At 50.9% G+C, this 27,566-nt stretch overlaps 5 protein-coding genes across 6 annotated transcripts; 3 read left to right on the top strand and 2 right to left on the bottom strand.

Annotated features, from left to right (window-relative positions):
- Positions 1 to 6: 6 nt before the first annotated feature.
- Positions 7 to 2,709, top strand: psme2 (proteasome activator subunit 2). Of its 2 annotated transcripts, XM_068747728.1 has the most exons (12): positions 7 to 139; positions 379 to 496; positions 748 to 780; positions 853 to 915; positions 987 to 1,073; positions 1,270 to 1,309; positions 1,385 to 1,482; positions 1,597 to 1,665; positions 1,757 to 1,824; positions 2,031 to 2,085; positions 2,334 to 2,420; positions 2,502 to 2,709. In XM_068747728.1, the coding sequence occupies exons 2-12, from the start codon at positions 449 to 451 to the stop codon at positions 2,580 to 2,582; spliced, it is 729 nt and encodes a 242-aa protein (XP_068603829.1). In that variant the 5' UTR covers positions 7 to 139; positions 379 to 448; the 3' UTR covers positions 2,583 to 2,709. The 2 variants fall into 2 exon arrangements, with proteins under 2 accessions (XP_068603829.1, XP_068603828.1); XM_068747727.1 differs by lacking the exon at positions 7 to 139 and having other exon boundaries at positions 155 to 496.
- A 157-nt stretch (positions 2,710 to 2,866) lies between these two features.
- lsm5 (LSM5 homolog, U6 small nuclear RNA and mRNA degradation associated) lies at positions 2,867 to 3,941 on the bottom strand. Its single transcript, XM_068747729.1, has 5 exons — positions 3,865 to 3,941; positions 3,404 to 3,499; positions 3,276 to 3,303; positions 3,125 to 3,197; positions 2,867 to 3,003 (listed from the first exon to the last, which is right to left on the bottom strand). The coding sequence occupies exons 1-5, from the start codon at positions 3,908 to 3,910 to the stop codon at positions 2,971 to 2,973; spliced, it is 276 nt and encodes a 91-aa protein (XP_068603830.1). The 5' UTR covers positions 3,911 to 3,941; the 3' UTR covers positions 2,867 to 2,970.
- Positions 3,942 to 5,047: 1,106 nt separating this feature from the next.
- On the top strand, positions 5,048 to 11,855 carry avl9 (AVL9 homolog (S. cerevisiase)). Its single transcript, XM_068747962.1, has 16 exons — positions 5,048 to 5,131; positions 6,349 to 6,469; positions 6,671 to 6,756; positions 6,844 to 6,915; positions 6,998 to 7,087; positions 7,434 to 7,500; positions 7,587 to 7,627; positions 7,705 to 7,743; positions 7,822 to 7,891; positions 7,988 to 8,445; positions 8,526 to 8,660; positions 8,740 to 8,959; positions 9,035 to 9,152; positions 9,508 to 9,561; positions 10,519 to 10,607; positions 10,695 to 11,855. The coding sequence occupies exons 1-16, from the start codon at positions 5,048 to 5,050 to the stop codon at positions 10,820 to 10,822; spliced, it is 1,872 nt and encodes a 623-aa protein (XP_068604063.1). The 3' UTR covers positions 10,823 to 11,855.
- A 1,765-nt stretch (positions 11,856 to 13,620) lies between these two features.
- On the bottom strand, positions 13,621 to 16,744 carry kbtbd2 (kelch repeat and BTB (POZ) domain containing 2). Its single transcript, XM_068748164.1, has 3 exons — positions 16,572 to 16,744; positions 15,254 to 15,419; positions 13,621 to 15,176 (listed from the first exon to the last, which is right to left on the bottom strand). The coding sequence occupies exons 1-3, from the start codon at positions 16,742 to 16,744 to the stop codon at positions 13,626 to 13,628; spliced, it is 1,890 nt and encodes a 629-aa protein (XP_068604265.1). The 3' UTR covers positions 13,621 to 13,625.
- Positions 16,745 to 19,511: 2,767 nt separating this feature from the next.
- Positions 19,512 to 21,895, top strand: buc (bucky ball). Its single transcript, XM_068748285.1, has 6 exons — positions 19,512 to 19,518; positions 19,745 to 19,897; positions 19,972 to 21,432; positions 21,517 to 21,618; positions 21,702 to 21,785; positions 21,867 to 21,895. Exons 1-6 carry the CDS (start codon positions 19,512 to 19,514, stop codon positions 21,893 to 21,895), a joined length of 1,836 nt encoding a protein of 611 aa, XP_068604386.1.
- The last annotated feature ends 5,671 nt before the right edge of the window (positions 21,896 to 27,566 follow it).

Here is a 27,566-nt window from a genome sequence, read left to right on the forward strand (position 1 = left end):
AGAACGGTTCTGTCAAATACAAACACTCGAAAACACGTCCAAAACTATTTTGGTTCAAGTTCAGAATTTATTTTATTTAATTAAAAAAAACTCATGCGTTGCGGTCTCTGTGATCGGACGGTTGATGTCGTCACTTCCGGTATTACTTGAGATTTTGTTGTTCATAATATCAGACAGCGACGTCGAACGTTTTTATTTATTTTTATATGAGTTTCTTTGTTTGTGTCTTTCTTTCTTTGTTTCCTTATTGCTTGTTTAGCTCCTCCTCTCTTGTATATTCACGCAAGGATATTGGGAGGCGCATTATTCCGCACCAAACCGAAAGTAAAAAGGAAGTAAAGGAACTGAGTCGTTCTGTTTTGTCTTGTCCTTGCACAGATCTGCTTTCACTTGAAAACCTAACCGGATTTATTTTATTTTTTTGCCTGCCATCTTTAAAGTCTGAAGCATGCCTAAGATATCAACTCCTAAGATAGACAGCGCAAATGAAGAGAAGGTAAATTGACGTTCCAACTATAATCAGACGCAACAGGTGACCGACTGAAATCAATGACTTCAACAAAATAGTTCATTTTATTCCGGCAGTTTGTGAAAATTTTCCGTTTACGTGTTGGAAAACAGTCAGTTCCGCTTGTTAAAGACACGGATTAAAAAGAAAAAACCTTGTGGCGTAAAAACGAAAGTAGATCCAGAAAATGAGTCAGCATTTTCAATATCATGTTTTTCATCCACTTCTATTTTCCATAGGTGGAAAACTTCCGACGGTCGCTGTATCAAGAGGTTTGCCGAGTCACAGAATAACACGCGCATTCACCGAAAAGCATCTTCAACACTAACCATTCTGTTTTCCAGGCTGAGGATTTGTTCTCCTCCCACATCCCTCAGAAGATTCTCCAGCTGGATGCGCTGCTGAGGGTCAGTATTCAGAAACAGAATCCTTTATTTAATCTACAACGCTCTCCTTTACCCACGGTGTGTGTTTTCAGGACGATGCCCTCAGAATCAGCGACATGTCGCTGATCCAGGCTCCTCTGGAGATCCCCGTCCCAGATCCTCCTTCCCCAGAGGACGAGGTGAGACCGGAAACAATCAGAAACACTTTTAAATGCAGGGGGCCCAGATGGTAAATAACAAACATCTGTCATTTAGAGCACATAAACAGGATTCCTCTGCAACTCGTACTTCATCATAATAGTGTCTCACCTGACAGAAGAAGTCCTGTAATGGTAACAAGTGTCTATTTTTGACCATATAAACTCAATTTCACAGGAAATGGAGACTGAGAATGATGAAAAGAAAAAGAAGAAAGGTAAACTGTTGTTTTCTTGGCATCTTCGCACAACATCAAGGACGGGACAACTTATTTCTCCTTTTTGTCTTTCAGCTCCAATATGTGGCTTCATCCAAGGAAATGAGAAAATTATGAATATTCTGGAGAAGGTGAAACCAGAGATTGTTGCCTTTAGAGAGGCCATCATCACCGTGAGTGAATTATGCTCATTGTGAAGAGGATCGATGAGCTATTTCCTCTGTAAAATGTGGAATTGGGTAAAAACAAATGGTTTCTTTTTGTTAAATGAACCCATTTTGTCGTAGGTCTCCTGCTGGATTCAGCACCTCATCCCAAAAATAGAAGATGGGAATGACTTTGGCGTTGAAGTCCAGGTATATTTCCATGTGCATCCTCTTCAAATACAGTGACCCAGTTTGGTAAAATGAAGTTCTGACGAGTCGCGCGTTTATTTTTCGACCACAGGAAAAAATCTTGGAGAGAATCGGTGCGGTGAGAACGAAAGTCGATGCTTTCCAGACCAACTTCAACAAGTAGGACGGACAGAATGTCGTTTCTGTTGAAGGCAGTGGAGGAGAACGCTTCGTCTAAAATAGAGTCTAGTTCTCCAGCTGCTCCGGCAAATAATGAATGGGAAATTAAGACGGCAGGATATGTACCTTTTTTAGAAGCAACATGTAATTTTTGGCTGCCTTTTTTTGAGTATTATATTTCCTGATATTCGCTGTATTTTTTCCAGGTACTATACAGAGAGGGGAGACGCTGTTGCTAAAGCCTCCAAAATGACTCATGTGGTGAGTTAAACCTTTAAAGGTCATTTCCTACCTTCGTTTAAGAGTAGCCCCATCACATTCAGTTTTAGGTGCACTGTGGATTAAATAGTCCTGGCAAATACAGTACTCTCTCCCGTTAGTTTCAGAACCTTGCGAGCAGATCTTTCTGGTCGTCACATGGTTTTATGGAATTTGTTGACAATATGAAATGCAGAATAAGTTGCTCTTTAAAGCGTTAATGATACATATTCAAACATCTTTAACGTCAGATGGACTACCGCTCACTTGTCCACGAGAAGGACGAGGCCGTCTACTCGGATATCAGAGTGATCGTTCTCGACATTCGCGGCTTCTACGTGAGTGAAGACTAAACCCACTGAAGATTTATCACGAGTCCGTCGAAGAAAGTCATTCATTGTTCTCTCCGTTCCCTGCAGGCTGAGATGCACGACATCATCAGCAAAAATCTGGATAAGGTGACAAACCCAAAAGGAGAGGAGAAACCTCCCATGTACTGAAGCAGGAGAGAAGAGGACCTGGAGCAGACGCTACAAACGCCTGTGGCTCAGTGCAAATTAACAATCAATTAAAATGTGGCGTCATAAGTGTTCTTCTTAAAGAATTAAACAACCAGATGGAAACGTTCTCACTGCTGTTTTATGTTGACTCTTTGTTCCAACAGTACATTTTGGTTACACAACCTAAAACAAGATGGCTAACCATCCAACTTTCCCTTAAAAAAAAAAAAGAAAAAAAAGCTTTTACCTTTCCTAAAACAAAAACTCAATAAGGAAACTCGTTAGAAAAATATTTTCCCAGAAGATCAAGAAAGAAATGACACAACAACAAAGATATCTTGATGAACTAAGGAGCAGGAAAACACATGAATGTATTCCGTGGTGATTCTCATACTTCAGGACCTTCTCCTCCGGGTATGAGCTGCAAAAAATACAATATTCACATATAAAATACACTGAAAAATACGGCAGTTTTTCAGGGGTGTGAGATAAAAAGTGCCCATTGGAGTAATAAGCACCGGATGTGCTCGAGATTCACGTACCATGGTGATGTTATTGCCATTGAGGAGGATCTGGTCCAATTTGGTTATCCTCCTTCCCTCCGGCGTGATTTCACTGAATCACAAATGCAAGAACGAGTTTATTAAACGAACGGTTAGAACGACGCGCTTCACGCGAAACGAGCGTACTTACAATTCCGTCACATCCTCCAGAACCATGTCTGAAACACTCGAGTGAAGGATGAGAACCACCGCGGAGAAACAGCCGATTGATCGTGCGGTTGATTCGACACGACGAAAAGCGTCGTTTGCAAAGGATACTGACGAAGTCGTCGAAGCCCAGCAGGGTGCCGACGATCTCTTTGTCGGTTTTCATGACTATGTGAATCCTCGAGCCGATACATTTATCCACAAGCTCTATGAGGAGAAGCAAAGTGAATTAAAGAGCCTAAACTATGCTTCCCTCTCGTATAATGCTTTACGTACGAACGTTGCGTAGACAAATAAGTCGTTTTAATGCCAATAACATATTTCCTGGTCCAAATTAAATTCTGTATCACGTACAAAACAAGATATATCTGTCGAAGCGGTCTGCTACGGTAGCTCTGTTAGCAAAACTTTGAATTGTGAACGAGTATCATGCGGGCTTGATGCTAATGCTAACTAGCTAAGAGTAAAACCCGCCAACGTCCGCGTCAGAGAGAAACAAGGCGTTCCGATTCTAAAACCCGAATTCATTCATATCGAAAACCTGAACTCTTCACCATAAAACGTTTACAAACCAAGCGGGAGCAACTGTGATGGGTTTGTCGCAGAAGTAGCCGCCATGTTCAATTTAAGTATTCCGGGTGCAGGCAGAAGCAATCGATCAAAGAATGTCAGAGGACAGGCCAATGCAATCGAACATGAATCATCGAACAAAATGCAGTCACACGGATCCGTGGAAGATCGACAAATAATCTACATAATAAATCCAATTATGTTTTTTTATAAATAGATAGTCGTTTCAGAAAAATAATAATAAATAAATAATAATAAATAAAAGCGAGTGGTTATTTCATTTATCGTTGCAGAATAAATAAAGACAAAATACTCATCTGCAAGGCGTCCCGTTTCTGATTTGAAAAATGGACTGATTTAGAAGAACATGCAACATATAATATATAATTGACAAGGAAATTACCCGAAGATTACATTATGTAATTATAATAATTAAATTATAGTCGAGCGTTTCCACATGATGACGCATGCTTTGCGGCTCAAAACTACGTCATTCTGCTATTGCAACAAAGAGAGCCGAGCAAGATCAAGATTTCATCGCCACAGGTTCGTTAATCTGACAGGACTGCCGGACAAAGTGCTATTTTTACTTTTAACTTTTTACCACCCCCCCCCCCCCCCTCCCCCGAATACATATTTCTTTAATTGTGGAAAATCAACTATTGTAAGAGACTGGAGTTTGGTGGAACAATTTAAAAAAAGCTTGTGTTAAATGTTGGGTGTGTTTATTATTATTATTATTATTATTTATTAACTGATCAATCTTGTGATAAACTATTTAATTCATACAGTATTGCTTTATCTCTCGTGTTTTGTTGCTCAATTTTAATGTGCATTAATTAACTATGCAACTATATCGCGTTAATTGTTGCCGCCTCCTGTCGTGACGTCATGCCCCCCCCCCGCAAAGCGGCGAGGAGCCGTTTTCACGACGAACCTCGACGTGCGCAGCAGTGAACTCTCTCGCGCCGTTTAGCCTTTGGGACGGTGGGACGAAGCGGAAGAGGGTCGCTCGTGCTTGTTTTGAGCTCGCGCTTGTTTTGAGCTCGCGCTTGTTTTGAGCTCGCGCCCGTCCCTGTCGCCTCCAAGGAAACGGATCAGGGCATTATTTTGACTGTGTTTACATCCCCCTCCCCCCTCCCGCCCCCTCCTAATATCGGACGATCAATATAACCGGGGGGGGGAATGGAGTCTCACGGCAGGGACGACCCGAAGGGACCCGTGCTGCACATCGTCGTGGTTGGGTTTCACCATAAAAAGGGTTGCCAGGTATGTTAACCGATACAGCCTGCTAACGCAGCTAATTGGTAGCTAGCTTCTTTCCATACGCAGCTAACAACATGAACATTCTCCCTGTAAATGTGCGTGTTTTGGCTGCTTAATGGCTCGAATCCCTGTGAATGGCGGCGGTTCATTCAGGCTGTCTCGCTGCGGGCTCTCTGGCTTATGTAACGTGTGTTGCCTGTTTGTTTGTTTGTTTGTTTGTTTGTTTGTTTTAATCACAGGGCTCAGCTTCCTCCTTTGTGCTCCTGGAAACAGTATTTTCCATTTCAGGAGTCTTTTAATTAACGTCAAACAGAACTGTCAGATTTAATACCTGGATCAACAACGAGCGTAATTACTGCTGAATAACTATTGTTGCGCGTGTAATAACCACCGATGATATTCAATTCATACTGTTGCCGTTATTTAAGAGTGTTTGCTAGAAATTTTTTTAAAATTAAATTTAAGTGACATTTATTTTCTGCCATGGCTTTAACGTTTAAATTGTCAGACATCGCTCAGTCTCCTGGAAGATAAACGCTGCAGCAGCTAATCAGTGGAAGTGCACGAGAAGCATGTGCACGAGAAGCATGTGCACGAGAAGCATGTGCACGAGAAGCATTCGCCTTAAGTGCCTTCTAATGCTTCCTGGAGGCATCGTCTTCACATTGCGTCCATTTTATCGGTCAAGCTGGCGGCTGCAAAAAACAATCGAACGCGGCGCTTCGGTGTCGTCGCTGCTGAAAGATTCAGGAGCTGCTTTCTGTCGGCCGTTTAGCCCGACGCCTTGAAAGCAGCCGCTGCGTTGAAGCAAAATAATGCATATAAAGACACGGCGCATGCTCTTTGTTTACCAGCAGGCAGCGATGCCCGGCTGGGTGTCGGATTAGCTCCCTGGCCCTTTGACCCCTATTCTTTTACAGCCTGAACACCTCTCTCTCGGCTCCCCGCCCCCTTTTGTCCACCTGCCATCCATCACGCTGATTTAATAGAGACCTTCTCAGGGAGTGTACTTTATAGCACTTTATCCTCAGTGAGTGAATCATTGTCCTTTTTTTTTTTTATGTGAGGCATTCAGGACCAGCAGGTTTTAAGGACGCCCGCAGCAGCCGGCCGGAGGCGGGGCCGCGGGGAGGACCGGCTGTTTTAGTTCATGTCCCGGTTTATCATCCAAACCTGACCAACCAGGAAAAGCCGCTGACTTTAGTTTCTTTCCTCATCAGGTGGAATTCGCGTTCCCGCCATTGATTCCAGACGGAGGTCACGACAGTAACCTGCTGCCGGAAGAGTGGAAGTATCTGCCGTTCCTGGCGCTTCCCGACGGGGCGCACAACTACCAGGAAGGCACGTCGAAACCCAAATGTAGAAAACACGCCCCGAAAAACGGACGCGTGACCTCCGGTCATTTTGTGTTTCTGAGTGACGGGAACTTTTTACAGCGTGAAGCTCGACTTTAGCAGAGCAGGACGAGCTCGTCCGGAGTCGGAGCGCCTGAACGGGGGGGGGGGGCGCTTAATGTGCGTTAACGTGACGCCTGCTTTGCAGACACGGTGTTTTTCCACCTGCCCCCGCTGGGCGGAGGCACGCGGTGCGTCTACGGAGTTTCCTGTTACCGGCAGATAGAAGCGAAGGTCAGTCGTGTGGAACGGTCGCCGTGAGGTTTTGAACGCACGCCGTCTGCGCGGCGTTCCATTTCAACGCCCTCGCTCCCTCCCCAGGACCTGAAAGTCCGCCAGGCTGACGTCACCAGGGAGACGGTCCAGAAGAGCGTCTGCGTCCTCAGTCGAGTGGTGAGCGGTCTGTCGCCGTCCGACATGAAGGATCTCTCCCTGAGGGGGGGGGGGGGCGCTGATGCTGCGCTCTGCTTTGCAGCCTCTCTACGGCCTCCTGCAGGCCAAGCTGCAGCTCATCACACACGCCTACTTCGAGGAGAAAGACTTCTCACAGATCTCCATTTTAAAGGTGAGGCTGTGGAGCTGCTGCTGCGACATGTTTTAACTCCACCCCTCTGTTTTAACTCCACCCGTCTGGTTTAACTCCGCCCGTCCGGTTTAACTCCGCCCGTCTGGTTTAACTCCGCCCGTCCGGTTTAACTCCGCCCGTCTGGTTTAACTCCGCCCGTCTGTTTCAACTCTGCCCGTCTGGTTTAACTCCACCCGTCTGGTTTAACTCCACCCGTCTGGTTTAACTCCACCCGTCTGGTTTAACTCCGCCCGTCTGTTTTAACTCCACCCGTCTCTTTTAACTCCGCCCGTCTGTTTGAACTTTGAACCGTTTGACCTCCTTGCATCCCTCTCTCGCCCCGCAGGAGCTGTACGACCACATGAACGGCTCCCTGGGGGGGTCGGCCATGGAGGGCTCGCAGGTTTACCTTGGTAGGTGAAGCCGTCCGTCCGTCCGTCCGTGTTTCTGGTGATTGTGGTTAACGGCACTCAAATGCCCCCCCCTCCCGCCCCCCCAGGGTTATCACCGAGAGATTTAATCTTGAACTTTCGCCACAAGGTAGGAAATCACAGAGAGCCCGGCGACGCCACCGTTTTGCTCTTGAGTCTGACGTCTGTCCCCCGCGACTGTCGCAGGTTCTCGTCCTCTTCAAGCTCGTCCTGCTGGAGAAGAAGGTACGGTCGCGCTGCTTGCCGCTTCGCCGCCGTCGTTCCTGGAGGACGCCGCTCGACGGCTTCCTCTCCTCTCTGCAGGTGCTCTTCTACGTGTCTCCCGTCAACCGGCTGGTCGGAGCTCTGATGACGCTTCTGTCGCTTTTCCCAGGTCAGCCGCGCCCAAACGGAACGCGCCAATCCCCGAGCTTTAAAGCCGACCTTGGTTAAACCGACGCGACCTTCTCGTTCGATCGGGTTTGTGCAGGTATGATCGAGCACGGCCTGGTGGACTCGTCCCACTACAGACCGAAGAGCAGCACGTCGGACGACCCGGGCGTCCCGGGAGCTGAAGAGTTTGTCTCCGTGTCCGCCGCCGACATCGCCGCCGCCGCCCCGGCGGCATCGGAGCCTCTGCCTTCCGGAAACGGCACGGAGGGGAACGACCACCTCCTCAAGCCGCCGTCCCGCGCGTCCCCCGAGTCCTCCGAGAGCGACTGGGAGACGCTGGACCCCGGCGTGTTGGAAGAGAGCGCTCCCAAGCAGGTGGGGGAGGGGGCGGGGACGGAGGCGGGCCCGGAGCTCACGGATGCTTTCGACTCCAGGCCGGGGATCCCCATCACGGTGCAGCCGCAGGCGGTCGGGGGTCACGGGGGGGCCGTCCAGGGACTGGTGTCCGGGCTGGAGGAGGATCACTACGGCCTGCCGCTCGCCATCTTCACCAAGGTAGCGAGCGAGGAAGACGCCGCCGCCGCCGCCTCGCGCGCTTCCTGCCTGACGCGCTCTGTGACCTTTACCGTTGCCAGGGTTACCTGTGTCTGCCCTACATGGCTCTGCAGCAGCATCACCTCCTGTCGGATGTCACGGTGCGCGGATTCGTTGCCGGGGCGACCAACATCCTCTTCCGTCAGCAGAGGCACCTCAGCGACGCCGTCGTCGACGTGCGTCCCGCCGGCACGGGAAGCGTCTCAGCGTCGCTCCTCAAACTGAAGCCTGGTTGTTTCCCGTCTCGCGTCGAAGGTGGACGAAGTCGGGATCCAGATCCAGGACCCGGAGCTCCGGAGGACCCTGAGCCTGACCACGGCGGACCTGCGGTTCATCGACTACGTGGTCAAACACGTGACGGAGAACCGCGACGACGTCTTCCTGGACGGGACGGGCTGGGAGGGGGGGGACGAGTGGATCCGAGCCCAGTTCACCCTCTACCTCCACTCCCTGTTGTCCTCTGTGCTACAGCAAGGTGGGGGCGGGGGGGGGGGCAGTCGCTGATCGATGGCGAGCCGTTCTAACGATCCGTCGTGTCGTCTGTGTTCAGACAACGAGAGGCTGCTGGCTGATTACGGCACGCCGTTCGTCACGGCGTGGAAGATTACCCACAACTTCCGGCTGTGGTCCAACAACGAGCACCCGGCCATGACCGCCGTCACCCCGGGGTAGGTGGAGGGGCTGTTGCTTCGCTTTGATCTCAGAACCCCGTTTGCGTTTCAGTGATCCGTTTCCTCTCCGTTTCCTCTCCGTTTCCTCTCCGTTTCCTCACCTTTCCTCACCGTTTCCTCTGCGTTTCCTCTCCGTTTCCTCTCCGTTTCCTCACCGTTTCCTCTCCGTTTCCTCTCCGTTTCCTCACCGTTTCCTCTCCGTTTCCTCACCGTTTCCTCTCCGTTTCCTCACCGTTTCCTCTCCGTTTCCTCGCCGTTTCCTCACCGTTTCCTCACCGTTTCCTCACCGTTTCCTCACCGTTTCCTCTCAGTTTCCTCACCGTTTCCTCACCGTTTCCTCTCCGTTTTGCAGACACCCCTTCCAGGGAAACTACAGCGTGGCCGACGTGAAGCTGCGACTCTCACAGTGAGTTACGTGCGGCTTGTATTCCACGCTACAGTGCAGATCTGTGTTTGACTGCCCTCCTGTGGTGAGAAGATGCCATTGCATAGAGTCCCTTAATAGTCGAATGCATAAAGTGGCTATTAGAAATCAATTTTCTAATTAATTTAACCTTTTTCATTTTAGTCATTAGAGATTCAAACCCTTGCCAGGTGTCTGATTGGAACTCGTTTGTCTTATTTTAAGTATAGATATTACATTTTTGTTTCCCCAGTTGACATTCAGAGTAAGAATTCAGTCCCTGTCTTACCTTTGAGGAGGCTCTAAACTTCCTAAACAATTAAATATAAAACAAACAAAAAAAAAAGTTAAATATAATCCAGAGAAAAAACGCAACCGTCGGTTTGAACCCCGAGGACGCCGAGGTCATCGATTATAAGACTTCAGCTCCAGTTTCATTCCAGGAGAGCGTGGACGGAAGATGACTCCATCCACAGCCTCTCGTCTTTCATGTGCGACACACACACACACACACACACACTCACACACACACACACGCACACACGTACAAACAAACTCCAGAGCAGCGTCAGCCTGGAGGAGGAGGATTCAGGAGAAGAGGAATGAGAACGATAAACGGCGCCGCATGCCGAGATGCAAGGGCACGGCGGCAGATAAACGGCTCCGTCTCCACGGCGATGGGGAGCGGCAGGGACGAGTGTTTACCGACTGTCAGAAGGAAAATCTTCCCCACCGGCTCAGAAACCTGGAAAAAAACAAAACGCCTTTGGTTTTCTCAGCCGTACCGGAAAAAGCAGATCCGGGTTTTCACCTCTAACGGGCCGGGCGAGCTTTTAGCAACCGGAACCTTTTGTTGAGTTTGTTTCCTGGAAAGGGGGGGAAGAATTCCAACGACGGGACTCGGAGGTGAGGCGCGTTCACACCTGGCTTGTGAACCTTTTTGGTTTTCCTGCTTTGCAGCTCGGTGCAGAACAGCGAGAGAGGGAAGAAGATCGGGAACGCCGTGATCACCACCAGCCGGAGCGTGGTCCAGACGGGAAAGGTCGTAGGTAAGGTCGCCCGGGAAACCGAACCGTCCTCCGGATCCTCCCAGGCGGGGGCCGGTGACGTCGATGAACTCTTCACTCTGCTTTCAGGTCAGTCGGTGGGCGGAGCGCTGACCAGCGCCAAGTCGGCCATGTCCTCCTGGTTCTCCACGTTGGCCCAGCCCTCAGCCGGAACGCCCCAGGCGTGTCCAGAGCCCGCCGGCGAGGTCAAACCCTAACGCCACCGTCTCCTCGTCCTCCCATCTTCAGCAGAGGGAGCTCGGAGCCCGGGCCTGAGAACCCAGGCAGGAAGCCCCGCCTTCACGCCGCGAGGCAGAACCTGAATGATCAAACCCCCAGAAACCCCAGCAGGCTCCGCCCCGTCCGACCGCCCGGTTGTCGCTGACGTTCCTGTCCGGTTTCCGCCGTTCACCCGTTGCTGCAGATTTCTAAAAAGTTCATCCACGTAACCGACGATATTACGGAGGAAAAACAAAATGGCAGAAGATCTGATGGAACGGCAGATTTTAAATTCCGCGTGTTTCACGCTCAGCGGCTCGTTTCGCCCGATTCACGGTTAAATTAAAGAGAGGTCACATTTAAAAAATACAAGTATTCCATTCCCAAAGCTTAAAATTATGCAGTTAAGTAGTTATTTCAGCTCCAGTCAGCACGGATGCAATGTTTAATTGCTGTTGCCATAGTAACCGTTATATTCCTAAAAGTCCTTGATTGTGTGATGAAACCCAACCTGAACCCTGCAGCTTGTCTGACAGGTGTTTTTATACTTTGCTGTTAAACACGCACACTCGTGCATTTCTCTCGTAAATCTGAAGATGGATATTTTTATTTGTTGCGTATGATTTGATAAATTTGGATGTTTCCTCCTGACCTGTGGACCACTGCGCGTTCTGTCGACTCTTTGCCTCAGGTAAAGGACATTTCCCCTCCATGTTTCAAATAATCAATGAATCAAACGGTTGGATTAAAAGCCGTCCAGTGAGCATGCTACAGACACGCTGTAAAATAATGTCGTTGAATTTGTTTTTGTTTTCTGGATTGTTTAAGAACATTTTGCTTTTGTGTCATTTTTTTTTATGCCCCGGTGATATATTTACATTTTGTATTTAAAAACAAATGAGTGTACTGTGAACTGAATATCACAGAACATTCTCCTGACAGATGATTTTAATGTATTTGAGTCAACGGTGATAATCTATGATTTGCTGTATTAAAAAAAAATATATATATATATAGTAGATGTTTATTTCACTGAACAGGAAATAAAAATTATTCTCTTGCATCACTGTTTGCGTGGGTACAAACAGAGGTCAGTAAGTGTGTGTGTGTGTGTGTGTGCGTGTGCGCGTGTGTCCGGACAAAAACGCACCAATGTGCTGTCTGGAAACAATTCGGTGGCGGCGACACCCGAACCCACCGACCCCGGCCCGGAACGGACACGTACGCCCTGCTCTCATTAGCATACCGTGGGCGGGGCTCGAAACGCCCACAACAAGCAGACAAAAAGCCACCGGAAGTCCGTTTCAGGAACGTTTTTGGTATGTTTTTATTAATAAATTAACGTTCGTTCAAAATACAGTGCCAAAGGAATATGATGCAGCCAAACATGCTAGTCAGGTTTACCATGGAGCACCTGTGCTCATGTTTTTAAAGGTCGGAGGAAGACCACACCCCTCCAGGTCCCGCCTCCTCTAATACTACTGGTGGTTACCATGACGATTTCCCAGCCTTGGGCCAGCCCCCCTCCTCTCGCAACCAATCAGCAGCGCGAATCCTCAATATTCACATGAGAGAACCGACAGCCGGCACGGAAATAGACATCGAACCACAGGCACGCTACAGTAATGTCTGATATTAAATAAAATAAAAAGACACCATTACAAAATAGACCTGGTTATTCTCCCCACACTAACACAGTTATGAAAAATATATATTTCAGCAGCTTGGAAATTAAAATAAAAACAATGCATGAGCCTGAAACCTGTTTGTGAGTTGTGTGTGTTCGCAGAGAGGAAAGACCGCGGTCACGTGACGGGCGGCTGGACCTGCAGCCGCCCGTCACCGCCCCCGTCCGGCCCCTCAGATTGGATCCTGCCCGTAAGAAGGAACACCTGAAAACCGACCTCAGAGGATCAAAGAGTTTCAAAATGAAATGACAAAGTATGGAAAAAGAGAAAGCGGAGTCCAAACGGAGGTCCTAAAACTTAACGCGGGAGCCTGAAGCCGTTTCCTGCGCCATCTTGGAAACTCAATCCCAAATCAATTTCAATTTGGGATTAAAAATTTCCACAAAACAAAACATCCTCTTGAGCTCCAGCTTTGGATCTAAACCGAAGACTTTTAGATTAGCATGATTGTGAATTTATTGGGGGGGGGGGGTTTGACTATAATCCTGGTGATTAATCCCGCACACAATCCCATGTAACACAATGTCAGAACCAATATTTTACAACACTAACCGGATCGAACCTCTGAACAAAGCTACCCGCCTGGAAACCTCTCCCATCGATTGAGCGACTTGGAATTTGTAGTTTAACGACGATTCTTTGGAGTGAAAGGAAGTTGTTGAAAAAATTAGGACAAACTTCCTCTGTTCGATGCTAACGCTAACGCCGCCTCCTTTTCGAGCCCATCGGATCCTTCTGATGCTCTGACGACAGATTTTCAGTGGCATGTTCCTTTCAGTGGTGAGAAGAGGAGGAAGAGGAGGAAGAGGAGGAGGGATTCTGGTGGAGTTGTTCACCAGTCAAGTGCGTCATCATCATCACGAAAATGAGCTGGTGTACAGATTATCACATTGTAGAAACAGTATGACAGACTTTTAATAATATTTAACAGATGTCACAAAGGACAAAATAAAGAGAAGAACCCCCCCCCCCCCCCCCCCCCCCCCAGAACTTTTCAGGTGACTCGTATTTGAGGGGCGTCTTTCCGGGCTGCGTTTGTCCTTCAGCAGCGGCTGGAGCCCGGAATTCCAGAGATCCCTCCACAACAAATAAACCCTTTCACCCCCCCCCCCCCCTATACGGGAGGCAGGGTCACCAGCTCCCCGTCGACCTCGAACTCCTCGCCGCCGTCCGGGGAGAAGAAGCAGGCCGGGGGTTTCCACGGCGACTCCTGCAGGCAGGAGGGGTACAGCTTCCCCACGGCGCAGCGGAAGTCCTTGCCCATGTCCCAGAGCACGCGCTCGGACACGGGCTGCCTCAGGTACCAGCGGTCCAGTTCCGCGTCGTACTGGTAGATGGCGTACTTGGCGCGCTCGTTCATGTGGGTCTCCCGGATGAAGATGCACAGCGAGCCGAGCAGCACCACGGCGCGCACGCACGGGTCCGAGTAGCGCTTGGCGGGGATGTTGGCGGCCGCGCGCCACTCGTTCTTCTTGATGTCGTAGATCTCCACGGTGACGGCCGAGCCGTCGACGGTGCCCGCGGGCAGGCGGGCGCCCGAGCTGCTGATCACGTGGAGGCCGCCGATGTAGAAGATGAGGTCGCCGAAGGCCGCCGCCGTGGCGAAGCAGCGGCTGGTCTTGCGCATCGCCATCTCGACCCAGGCGTCGGCGCGGGGGAAGTAGCAGTACATCAGGTCGTGGGTCAGCACCCAGATGCAGCTGTGCGCCACCACGGAGGTGATCCAGTTCCACGCCAGCGGCAGCGGGCTCGTCATGCGCCACTCGTCCTTCTCGCAGTCGTAGCGCTCCACGGTGCGCTTGTTCAGCTCCCCGCCGACGTTGTCGCCGCCGATGGCGTAGATGTAGCCGTCGCAGTGGACCAGCGAGGGCTTGATGCGGGCGCAGAGCATGGGCGCCTTGGGCACCCAGGCGTTCTGCTGCGCGTCCAACCAGAAGAAGCTGTCCACCGAGTGGAACAGCGACTGCAGCTTGCCGCCGCCGCCGATCACGTTCTTGAGCGGGACCTGGCCGCCGGCGATGAACACGTCGTTGTCCGGGGCGACCAGCGTGCCGACCTTCTGCAGGTCCCCCGGGGGGTTGCTGAGCTTGTACACTTTCTCCGCCTGCGGGCTGTAGCACACCGCCGTCAGGGGCACGGACGTGGCCATCGCGTAGCCCTCGGCCCGCGCCTCCGACGCGGCCTCCATGAAGATGAGCATCTCCTCTTTGGTCATGCCCAGCCGGGGCTTGAAGAACTTGGGCATGGACTTGTAGAGGCCCTGCACCACCACGGACTTGTCGTTGGGCGGCAGGCCCTGGAACCAGGCGCGCTGCGTCACCTCCGAGAGCGCGTCGATGCGGATCTGGCTGAGCACGGAGGACAGGTGCTGCGAGCGCGCCTCCATGTTGTACTCCAGCCAGAGCATGGCCGCCTCCCGCACCGTCTCCTCCTTCTCCACGTTGAGGTTGTCGCTGCTCAGGACGTCCACCAGCAGCTCGTGCGAGAGCTGCAGGAACGCCTCCTGCCTGTAGACCACGGGGAACTTGTGCTCCACCATGCGCTTGGCGCTCTGCTTCAGCTCGCTGCAGCTGAACAGGTCGCCGATGCTCAGCATGCGCACGCAGTTCTCGGCGTTGATCTTCTTCACCAGGTAGTCTCTGCACTGCAGCAAGACGTCCTCCACCTAAAAGACAAGAGGACAAGGGGGGGGGGTGACGCCGAGAGGCCGGCTTTGCCGTGGTCCTTTTTCCGGGGACAGACCTGCAGGAAGCAGGCGGTCTCGTAGAGCGGCTCCACCGTGCTGTCGTTGATGGCCAGGTGACCCGTGTAGGCGTAGGCGATGATGATCTGCAGGGTGGCGGCGTCCACGTTCCTCAGGTGGACGTGGGTCTGCTTGCTCTCGCTGAGGCCGCTCATGAACATCGCCCTGCGGGAACGACGACGGCGGAGACGCGAGGTCATCGGTCAACGCATCGACGCCAAACAAGACATCAAAGGGAACCCGGATGTCCTCACGTCGGCACGTTGGAACCGAAGCTCCACAGAACGCCGGTACAGAGAGGATGCATGTTTTACGTTTACAAGGTTACATCGGACCGCCAATGACCTTTAGCGTGACCCGTTTGGGCTAACGGCGCGTCCAACCGGCCTCTCTCTGCCACCGCGGACAGAGATCTACGACGTCAGACACGTTTACAGGTAAACGGGGCAAAGGAAGCTAAAGGTGTGCCCGGAGGCCTCTTTAACGGCACTCGGGCTGTATTACGCAACCCCGCACCCCCCCCCCCCTCTCCCTCCATCTCTCACCCAAACCTACGTGACCAGACTTTCCCCTCTCCTGCGGTCTCCCGCTTCCCCTGAAGCGACGCTTGTGAAGAGAGGAGGTGTACGAGAGGAAGCCGCGCGACGCCTCTGAACCCTGCGAGGGAAACGCTTTCATGCTCGCACCAGATCGCGGGCGTGGAGGGGAAACAGCGGGAAAGATCGCGGCGCGGTGGGTGCGAGTGCATCGGGTTGTCGAGACCTTTTCTTGGAATGCACGCGAGTGCGCAGCGGAGGAGCGAGGGAGGGGCGAGACAGAGAGTTCCACGGGGCGCCCGCCGCGTACAGACGGACTATTCCCAGAGCGGAGCCTGCTGCTCTTCATCGTCACCGCAATGCACACACACACACACACTTCATTATGCAAGGTTCTGCGTACAAGTGAGGCCTCCCGGGGGGGGGGGATACATCCGCAGAACGGCAGGTCAGAGAATGAATCATTTATTCCACGTAGAGATGAGTCAGAGACAAGAGAACTGCTTCAGAGATCAACTTGAGCTCGGTCTCCGTGCTCCGCATACAGAGCGGCTAACGCTAGCTGTAGGCGAGCACTTAGAGCCGTAACTAGCACGCTGCACCTACGTTTAACCTCAACCATTGGGGGGGGGGGGGTCACTTTATTCGTTAAACACAGAAGCTCAGTGTTGCACGGTGCGTTATTTATTCATTGAAACCGCCGTAGACCAATGGGAGGAAGCCTCAGAATGAGCCCCCCCCCCCCCGGAGCGCCGCACCGACAACGATGCGGCGACCTCACCTGAAATAGGAGCTACACGTGGCCAGCACCATCTTGTGGCACGGGAACTCCGAGTCCTCGACCAGCAGCACGACGTCGGTCAGTAACTTCTGCTCGTAGAAGAACTTGAGCTGCTCCAGGAGGGAGACGGCGTAGTCCGTGTTGACCGGCCTGCGCTCGCTGAGATCCGACATCGTCGCATCCCATGAATCGCGCCCCAGTTTTGAAAAGTCACACGGCCGGCAGAACCGGACTCAAGCTAACCAGGAAAAGTACTTTTTGAGGTGAATGTGGGAGTCGGTTCTTCAACACCCCCACAGGCCCAAGCGGAGGCGCTCCACAGATCCAGAGGAGAACGTTGCTGCGTTCAGGCTAACGAGTGCCAGTCGGGGGGGGGGTTCCCCGTTGTGGGTCCGTGTGATGTCTGAGGTACCGGGGACCAGAGGTAGAGCACGACTGTCACCACGTCAGTGCTTGTCTGAAAAACACAGGGGGGGGGGGGGGGAGACGCACTCTTACCCAGAGACAGACGAAAGACACATTTAAACTGTCTTCAGAATGATTTGCATCAAACACACATCCTGAAATAGTCCAGTCAGAACCGCACGGTAACCGGGGATGCACACTCATCACTTAACATAATTCCTAGAGATTATAAAGCTCTAAACAGTTTGCCATGACGGGTACCGAGTAAAAGCTACACTTCTGTCCATGATCTTTTAGAGATGGAGCACCGGAATTAAAACTCCAGAGTCCTGTGCTATGGTCCCGCTTCTCCTGTCGCCCATCAAACGCTCAACGCAGACATCCACAAGCCCGCCTGAAGACAAGACTCTGAATTCTAAAACGCAGAGACTGAGCTAGTGCCTGTCACCTCAAATTAAATAAGACAGCATCTATCAACTGTCAACAAAATCTGCAGGAGGTTATAGATTATAGATTAAGACAGATCAATGTTTATGACGATATGATGAAGGGAAAAGGTGAGACAATGTTCACAGGCCATAGTGCTTCCAATCAAACAGGCAGGAACACAGATTGAAGTTCCGCTGCTCGTACCTTCAGTAACTTTAAGCACCGCCCATGAATGCTGTCGACTAACGGCGTGTTTTAACACAATCACTGCGGATATACTTTATGGCAGAAAGAATAAACACAATGCGGTCGTGTGTGTTCTCTCATCCTTTCAGCTGGATGTCTTTGTTGTGCATTTTACAAACATCCTCTGACCAGTGAACCTGATCTGTTAGCTACTGATACTAGCAACCACCAGCAATAACTTCATAAACAAGGTTATGAAGATTGAGTTTACGTCACATTTATCCCAAACGCTCTTCTAATTGATAAGTTAATTGTCCAAGTATTTGTGTTTAATGTTTTTTTGTCTCGCCGGATGCTGGCTAGCTACGTGTTAGCACGTTACCGTTAACCACCAACCCACTTTCCACCATTTCCAAAACAAACCCCCGTCTGGGATGCAAAACACACAACTCACCGACGTCAGCTAACGATTCCGGAATCCATCCCTACCCCTTTGTTTCGAAGGACACGTCCATCTAAAGTGGTCATCTTTGCCTTTGATCAATTGACCTAATCAGTTAGCCTCGAATACATGTTATACTGCTAGCTGAAATAGGGAACACTTGCTAGATTACCACCCGCGGCAAGTTAGCAAAGTTAGCTTCTCTGCGCTCCACAGTTCCGGGGTAATGTAACAGCTAGCTAACGACCTAGCGAGCCTGTTGATGCATGCTAGCTAGGTGACGGCCGCTTTCATTAGCCCGATTGTAAACATCGTTTTGAAAAGGACATGATAATTACAAACGTCTGCGTCATCCAACATAAAAGACCGGTCGTAGTGCCATAGCGCTAGCATAAACACAGCTAGGCTAACTGCTAAAAGCTAACTATGCGTAAGCTACCCGACAAGAGACACTTTTCAAGATAACCACAACACAAAATCACGCTTCCTTACGGTAAACGTAGATGGAGTCCTCGCACTCAACCGTCGTAATGACTTCTCTCGTCAGAGCAAAGTAAGCCCCGGGAAGCCGAATTTAGACATTAAACAGTCGGGTAGAAGAAGCAGCGAGCAGCGAGCAGCGAGCAGCGAACAACCTCTCAGCGCATCCCCCAAAGCGCCAGAGACGAGTCTGAGAGACTGCGCATGCGCACAAAGCAAAGCCTCCTGTCCCATTAATATAAACGCTACGCAGCAGCGACCCCTGCTGGACAGATGGAAACACGACATCAGAGGAAAACAACAATACGGATGTGGATTACGTCATCAACATCTATAGCTGTGTTCGCGAGTCTGTCGGCTTCGCGAAAATATTTAAAACTTCTGCACAATAAATATATTCAAAGCTTTTAAACAATGTTGGCAGTGTTATGTTACAAATCAGGGTGACTATAATCACAATCAAAATCAGAATACTGACTAAAATACGAAAATACCCCCTCAAATACTAAAAGAATCCAGCTGTTATCACCTAGTAAATTATTTAACACTTCATTTTTGATTTTGGTTTCTGGTTTCAAATAGGATTTGTTACATTTCTGAATTCGTAAATGTTTCAATGTGTCTATCCACTGATTTAGTTACACAAACAAATAAAAACAACATTTTTTGTATATGCTAAGTAAACTTCTATTCCAAAATTATTTCAGAAAGCAAAAATGTGAGTCTGTCATGCTTTGGCTGCGGAAGGGAAGTAGCGGCTCGTCCGCTTGTAATTGATTTGCGGCGCGCAGGGCAGCGCAGCAGGTGTTCTCTATTTGACTGATGATGGGGCGCGCTTCGGCTTTTGTTAGTGGGACGTCATGTCGACCTGGGAGTGAAACGTTTCTACTTCTGTAAAATTCCGATCTAATTGCTCGAAGCAAGGGATGTTTATTTGCTTACTTTGGTCCCTCTCTGGTATTTTATTTCTTGCAGGTTGAGCCAACACGTGACAGAAGATGGACGGTGATTATTAACTCATTTCGTGCAAACGTACTGAGCTGGATTCAAATGTACAAATTGAAAACTGTTTTAGAAACGGGCTTTTTTTGGGGGGGGGGTTATAGCAGATTACTTGGTAACCTCACTGATAAATTTAATTCTTCCCATTATTGTTTTAAAATCTCAATCAGATAATTTTCTTTCGGCTGGGAAATAGTTTTAACACTGAAATGTCAACTATTTCCCGCAGAGGAAGGCAAACCGGCTCATGCATTTGGGAGTGGACCACAAAGAAATCAACATCCCAGACCTTTTTTCTACGTCCAGCCGCCATCCCAACCTTATTTCCTCTATCCTCAATGGCAGCTGAGCAACCCTTACAGCCAGTACGGTCTGCCTGGAGGTATGAAGTCACTTAAACTCTATAAACCGGAGTCGATTCCCCGAAACTCACAATGCGAATGGTTTATTCCCCAGGTTTTAATTTCCCCCGTCCTTACATGCACCCGTACCAGTACGTGCAGTATCCCGGCTATGCTTTCCCGCATGCCCCCCTGTACCCCATGGAACACAGGCGAGTGTTTGAGCCCCGCTTCCAGGGTCCTCCCTGGAGCGACGCGCCTCGCCAGCCGTATCAGCCGTACCCTCAAGGCCGTCGAGAAACGGCTTGTTCGGAGGCGCAAACCGACCCGAGTGACGCCATAACCAAACTGATCGAGTGTCTGGACAAGTTTCGTGGTGGCGAGATGCAGTGTGCGGAAAGAGAACTGGACTCGGGCGTGGCCTCGCAGTCTTCCGGGATGTTTTCTCCGGGAGCGGAAAAGAAGAGTGAGCAGCGGGGCCAGAGCCTGCCTCCAGAACCTGATGGCAGCCATTTGGAGGCTCCAGCGGCGTGCGGCGACGCCACGACGGCGGCGTGTCACACCCAGTCCAACCAAAGGAGCGTAGATACCCTGAGCCCTCAGACATCCTGGACGGGAGGCATGGAAGACGAGTCGCCCCTCGATACCTCCTCCGTTCACGAAGATGGGCGTTCCAGGGCCGAGCGGCCGGCGGGAGACGAATCCTTCCTCCGTCTTGAAAAGGCAGCGGTCACGGGTATCCAGCCAGATACCTCGGTGACGGGCCTGAGCGCTCCCGTGTGCGGTGAAGACCTCCTGAAGCTGGATCCGGTCTCGCATCAAACGCAGTCGGTGCCGCCCGGCTGCTCCGACCGGCCCAAACTCCAAGATGACGAATGTGCAGACGAAGACTCAAAGACGGAACATCAGAAAGCTGACGAAGGCTCTCAGATCCTCGAGCTGCCTTATGACAGTCTCACGCCCGGGGGCGCCACCGCCGCCGCCAGCCACCTCTCCTCCCCTGCTGCTTCCTACTTCTACAACTACCTATCCATGCACACCACCCGTGAGCGGATGAGTGTCCTCAGTCCCTCCCTGGACGAGATTTCCTCCAGAGACGAGATGTTCTCGACAGATCTGGACGACGCCGATCTCTTCCCCAAACACGTGTACACGGGCCGGAGGCTGGCGGAGGCCGTGAGCGGGTCGTCGCAGGCGGCGGAGGACGTGGAAGAAGCGTGGCCGCCGGGCTCGAAGAAATCCTCGTGCTCCTGCTGCGGGAAAAGCCTCGCGAAAGCGGCAAGCAGGAGCAAAGTCCACAGCGCCAAGACGTACAGGGATGAAGCCGGAGATTCCGAGGAGGACGGCAGATACGGGAGAGGGTGCGAGCCGCCGGTCAGGGTGGTCACGAGGAAGCATTCCGGAGCCAGGAAGGCTCATTCTGTCCCGCCGAAGCACGCCGCGAGGCCGTGGCATAAGAGAGGCCAGTACAAAGATCCCTCCGACGGAGCCGACCAGGAGGAGAGTCGCAATCCCTGCAAGCAGGAGCTGGTTGATGGCGAGATGAGTAAAGAGCCGCGGTGCAGAACATGCCAGGGTACGTCTGTTACCTTCCCCTTTTATCTGGTCTGACCATCATCAGCACGCCGAACATGCATGTAGAACGTCGACTCTTCTGCAGACAGACACTTCAGGGAAGATTTGACCTCCCCGGAACAAAGCAGGCGGGGCGACGGCGACCCGATCCACAGGAGGAGGCCGGCGGCTCCTCTGCAACGACAAGGTTCTGACACGGTTAAACACGTTCACACCCTCTGAAATGACTCGTTTCCGTCGGTGTTGACTCTCCCCGTGCCTCTCGGTCAGAGATGAGTGCTCAGAGGAAGGTGATGTACCACAGGCCGAGAGACGACGACGACGAGCCGCCGCCGCCGCTCCACTGGGAAAGAGGTCCGGCTCTGAGTTTCATGTTGCAGCGTGGCTAACGCCAGCACGGCTTATCACTGGATTTCTATGTTTTTTGTTTTTCAGGCTCTGTGATGAGAGAATCCAGATGTTGATGGCTCCTGGATTGACTTTGGAACGAAGCGTGTTGAACTGTAGGTGAAGCACTTCTTTGTTCTCCATTCAAACGTGGTGAAAATCCTTTTTAATGACATTCTCTTTCCTCCTCAGGTACCCCCCCCCCCCCCCCCCTCCCCAAAGGTGTACTTGTTTCAGGATGATCTAATAAATACTCTGGGCACCAGGTGAAACGCACGACACGAAGAAAAGCCTCTTTGTGGGATAAAATTAAAGAATATATATATATATAACCTTAAGTGACACTAAAGGATTTCACAAACACAAATGGGCTGAAGGATGACGAACCACAGGTTGGGGCCGGTCCAATAAATGACTTATTATTTAAGCTTTGTGTTGAATCATTTCATCCTACAATAACTGAATAATTTATGCCTTCCAACGGTGTGTTTGAGGATCAGATGTAATATCTGGAGAACCCGGTAGATCAGATATATTCAGGGTTCTGCTTGGTTCTGTTATGGATCGGATGTTGGTCCATCAGTGATTTATATCTAACCTTAGATTTCTAGATGTGGCTGCAGTAGGAAATCATTTCTCTTTCCAGAGATGCCTGATGGCGTCTCAGGAATGTTGTAGATTTAGTCGAGTCTTCAAGCAGAAGTAAAACTCCTTAAACTACTGCATTTCATGTGAATTAAATACGGTCGTGCACACGAAACCCGAGGGAACGCGTTTCCCGTGTACTGGCGTCTCTGCATTGGCTTCCTGTTAGAACACAAATTGAATATGAAATCCGTCTGCTCACTTTTAAAGCCCTCAACAGCCAGGCCCCTCCTTACCTTACAGAGCTCATTGTGCCATATTGCCCCACTAGGGCAACAAAGCTTACAGTTAATCGATACAATAATCAATAAACCTATAACACACTGAGCTGCTGTCTCTGTCCCTCTCTCTGTTTCTCAACCTAACCGGTCGACAGATGGCCGCCCACTATATACGACTCTTAGGTTCTGTCCAAGGTTTCTGCCCAATAAAGGGAAGTTCTTCCCTTTGTCTCTGAAGTGCTTGCTCTTGTGGGTCATTAACTAAATGGACAAATGTTATACTAATTAATAATGCTCGTAAAAGGATCACATACACACTGATTCTGACAAGCTGCAGGTCTGCTGTCGTCAATTAAAGCCAATCAACTTCCCAACTCCTCAGCCAGTCCTAGCTTGTCATCTGTCATCGCTCAGGAAAGTGGCGGGCACCGGCTTGAAAGAAACATTTCCATTGGCTTTAAACTAAGATCATTGAACTCTAATTGGATAACTGTCACCTGGAGCCACACTCCAGCCAATCAGCGCAACGATTGAAAAGACAAACGATACCGGGACTCCACGCCTTTGCTTTCCAAGTGGGAACGCACACCGGAAGCGGCTTGTCAGTGGCATTCTCCTTTCTGCATGTAAGTGAATTTGCTTTTGTTTCTTGTTGGAAAACAAGAACAGCGAAACTCATTTTGTGTCTTTAGATGAATTTGAAGTTATTCCGAGTTGCTTCTATTCTCTTTGTCAGATATGGCAGCAACTGCGTCAAACATGCAGCACCCCTTCGGTCTGGGCCCTCGGGGCGTAAACCCGCCGCGTGGAGCCCAGCCGGCCGCCGGGCTCCGGGGCGCCTCGTCCTCAGGACCAGCACCACAAACCCTTCTTCTACATCCAGCCTTCGCAGCCGTACATGCCTGTGCAGGGCCTGCAGTGGCCTGTGCCGATGGCCATGCCCCTGTCCTACAACCCTTACTACGGATACCCCGGTTTAGGTAAGGGCCTGCCCCCCCCCCCCCCCCCCCCCGCTGTCTCTATGTGACAGGATGCAGCTGATATGCACTTCCTCTTCAATAGCATGATTTCTGCATTTTTAGTTCATGGTTTTGTCTTTTAATTATTTGTCTGTGTGACATGGAGGAGTTTTATTTTTAAGCATTCTTCCATTCATGCAATCGGTGTTAATTGACTCCCAGGTATTTGTCGTGGAGTTTCTGCAGTTTCTTCTTGCGTTCCTTCATGCATCAGATCTAGTCTGATGGTTTCTGATGACTTTTGTCCAGGAAGCGAAATCAGGTCTAAATTTGTTGGCACGTTAACAATCACTCAGAATGGCGCCACCACATGTTATGAAATATATGGTCACTGATTTTGGGACTAGATCTATAACATGGTGGGTTATCTGCCGTTTAAGGTTACGGCATGCCGATGATGCCCAACTACCAGCAGAATCCGTACATGGAGCCGCCGGGGTTTGTCGTACCCCACACCCAGCTCCACTTGATGGACTACAGACGGATCCTCAACCCTCAGTACTACCAGAGCATGGCTTACCACTCCCGCAGGTTCCGCTACCAGCACAACAACCCGAACCGACAAATGACCAGCTCTGAGGTTCAGACCGAGCCTCTGTCTGCGGCCCAGCGGACCAGCACCCCGGGTCCGAGTGAACTTGAGACCCCCCTTGGCAGCAACAGCAGCCCCACCGTCCCTTCCGATCAACACGTCCCACCAGCCTTGACTGTGCAGAAAGGCGGATCCTGCTCTGGAGTTGAAGGACGCGTCGCCCTCCCCCGCCGCCAAGGTGCCACCAAACGGCAGCTTTGTTATTCAGACGGAGGAGGTGAGGATCGAATGCTGCGCCACCCCGGTGGGACTGCAGCTTCTTCACTCCCACGAGACGGCAGAGGTGTCCCACAGCTTTTCTCGAGATGTGGTCCAATGCAGCTCCGTCCTGCAGGGCCAGGGACCGAGTGGTCTTCCGGACCCGTCGGACCAGGCGCTCCACGCTTGCCCTGACATCCTGTTGGTTGGGATTCCCAGCAGCAGCGAGAAGATCCCTGATCTGGAGGAGTCCTCCAGGACCAAGGTGGACCCTGTGGCTGTCTCCAACGCTGGCTCCCCAGTCGACGCCGACGTCCCGGAGGCGAGCGGTGAAGATCAGGGGACGTCGATCAGCAACTCGCCCTGCAGAGACGCCCACCTGCCCTTTGATCCCCGGTACCTGGATGAGCTGAGGAAGATGGAATCCACCGTCTGGTCGATGGAGGATACTTTGATTCGTTCCCCTGAACCGTTGACCCAAAATGACCACACGGAGTCGTATGACGAAATGATGGCGGCTGTGGCTGAAGAGCCGAAGGAGGATGGACTGATGTTCGAAGTGGAGTCTCCAGCAGAAGACGTTGGGATGTCTGAACAGGGGCGCCAGGTACCCACTCTGGAGCGTCCCGTGGTGGAGGTGTTGTCTGAGGCTGACCTTTGCCCCCTGACCCATGTTCCCGTTGGGAAGGAAGCTCCTATGATGGAGGCGACGCGCGCGGCAGAGGCGGATCACGCGCCTTATTTGATGCCGGATAATGGAAACCCACAAAGACTAGGAACAACTGTGGAGGCTCATCAGGACACTTCCTTTGAGTCGCTGCCGGCCTACCTGCCTTCGACCAGCTGGCTAGCGGACGTTGACAATATCTACTGCAGCGGCAAGTTGCCGCTAACGCCCACGAAGCAGAACGGACCTCAGAACGGCGTCGGATCAGACTTGCCTTCCAGAAGAAGAAAGCTAGATCTAGATTACGATGAGCAGGTCACCGTCCGCAAGCCAAAGGAGAGGTACAAACCCAAAGCCGAGGGGGGTCGGAGAAGCCTCTCGGATCACGAGTGCTGCCTCGGCAGAACTCTCAACGAGAATGCCTTTGATCCACACGTGACCAAGAGGGATCGACTTTGCACCAGATGTCTGGCAAAGCGTCGGATGTGCACGACGAGCAGTCCGACGGCCAGTCAGGCTTCGAGGAGGAAAGCCGTTCCTTTCCAACAGAGGAATGACGCCCCCTTACCAACGTGTGACACCTGCAAGGCTCACTCCAAGAAACGCCCAAGGAAAGTCTCCAGTCTGGACGTCCGAGGCTTCCATTACGGACGCGACACTGAGGGAGAATCCTCTGAGAACGGCTCGTATCGCGCAGGGATGAAATGGGCGTCGGCCAACGACCTGAAGACGCCGCTAGCCTCCAAACAGAACTTGATGACGTGTCCCGCGGTCGTGTGCCCGAAGGCGAGGGGAAATAACGGGGCGTACAATGAGCCGCACCATCATTCTGTTGCATGGGAGAGGCTCCATCACTGTCCCCACGGCAACACCATCAAAGACCGGGATGGGAATTGCACCGCGTTGGTTCCCCTGCAGGAAAATCGGAGCGATGCAAATCAGTTTTACCTGACGCACAGGTGGCAAACGGGTAAGGAGCTCCTTCGCACCGTGCTGCTAGAATCTACCCCGAGCATGCTGTTCCGTAACTCTGCTTTTCTTTGCATCCGACCCATCTGTCGTCCAGCAGAGAGGTCGTGGAAAGCAGTGATGCCCAATCCAGATGTTGATGCCTTCAGGAATGAAGCCAGATCGCAGTACTTTAACAAACACAAGAAATCACAATCACAAGGTTTAATATACACTATTAAATATCTGAATTTAATACTGTTTAGCAACGCATCAATGAGTGAGGTTTTTCTGTAGGTTTTTGGCTGAACATTAATATTGTCTCTCTGCAGGAACTCATCGGACAGACACAAGATGCTGATTTGCACGAGCACAAATCAAAGTGAAAAATGCACTTTTTTAAATGTGTCCACTTGATTTATTGTCACTTGAGTCAATTGCAAAGTTTACCACAATGTTCACTATTTATTAACAAGAAAATAAACACAGATTTAATCGTTCTTGCAGTTGTCTTTCAAGAATTGACTTGCCTTTCAGACGTCTGGCCACCAGGTGGAGGTATATTTATATAAACTGTCCCTCAGGTGATTAAAGGTTGAACCTGAATTACAGTTCTTTTCTTAAACTTGCAATGATTCACCAAAACTGGTGGAGATAAAAATGCACGTCGGTCTGACGGAGGTCAAACCTGTGACCTTGTGATTAAAGAGTAGCTTCTCTCAGGAAGGCTACTGGCAGCAACGTGAGACCACAGAACACACCGTTTCCACGGTAACCCCACCTGCTTCAGGTGTTCGTATCCTACCACGATCGCTGCTGTAAACTCGACTGTTCCTCTAAACATTTCTATTCCCGAGGCGGAACAATTTTCCCAGACGTGGCAGAAAATAACCCAAATGCGGTAAAAGAGGTGGAGAACCAAGTGTTCCCTGATCGAGAGAGGGGAAAAAGACGAGCTTCTTTGCTGTCTGGCCAGCGTGACCTCGTATGAGCCGCTTTGACTCATCAGCACTTTCCTCAAAGTGTCTCTGAAACCGGTCCAACGGCCCGGTTCTGACTGCGTCAGCTAAAACGTGAAACGCAATGATATGGGTGAATGGATTGTGTCAAGAAATACGTCAAAAAGGGCATGACTGTTGCTCCTGAGAACCCCATTGTTGACCTATGGTGCTTCCCGGGGGGGGGCACTAATGCATTGAATAAGTGACTCCACGTTGGGGCAGAACATTAGAGTTGACGCAGTGTTCTGCAGGTAATGGAACCAATCTCGTCGACGCCTGTTTAAATCAAACACGGAACGGCGGTAATGACTTCCCTTTGCTGGAGGGGAGCTAAAGACCAGGGTGTCGGGCGCTTCCTGGTCATGACTAGTGGGGAGGTGATGCTTGCGAGTGATTCCGGCGCTCGCTCCTTTCTTCTTATCCTCCGTGGAGACACGGGAACAGAAAGCCCACGCGT

The sequence above is a fragment of the Brachionichthys hirsutus genome, chromosome 14 (assembly GCF_040956055.1).
Source record: "Brachionichthys hirsutus isolate HB-005 chromosome 14, CSIRO-AGI_Bhir_v1, whole genome shotgun sequence".
Classification (NCBI taxonomy): domain Eukaryota; kingdom Metazoa; phylum Chordata; class Actinopteri; order Lophiiformes; family Brachionichthyidae; genus Brachionichthys; species Brachionichthys hirsutus.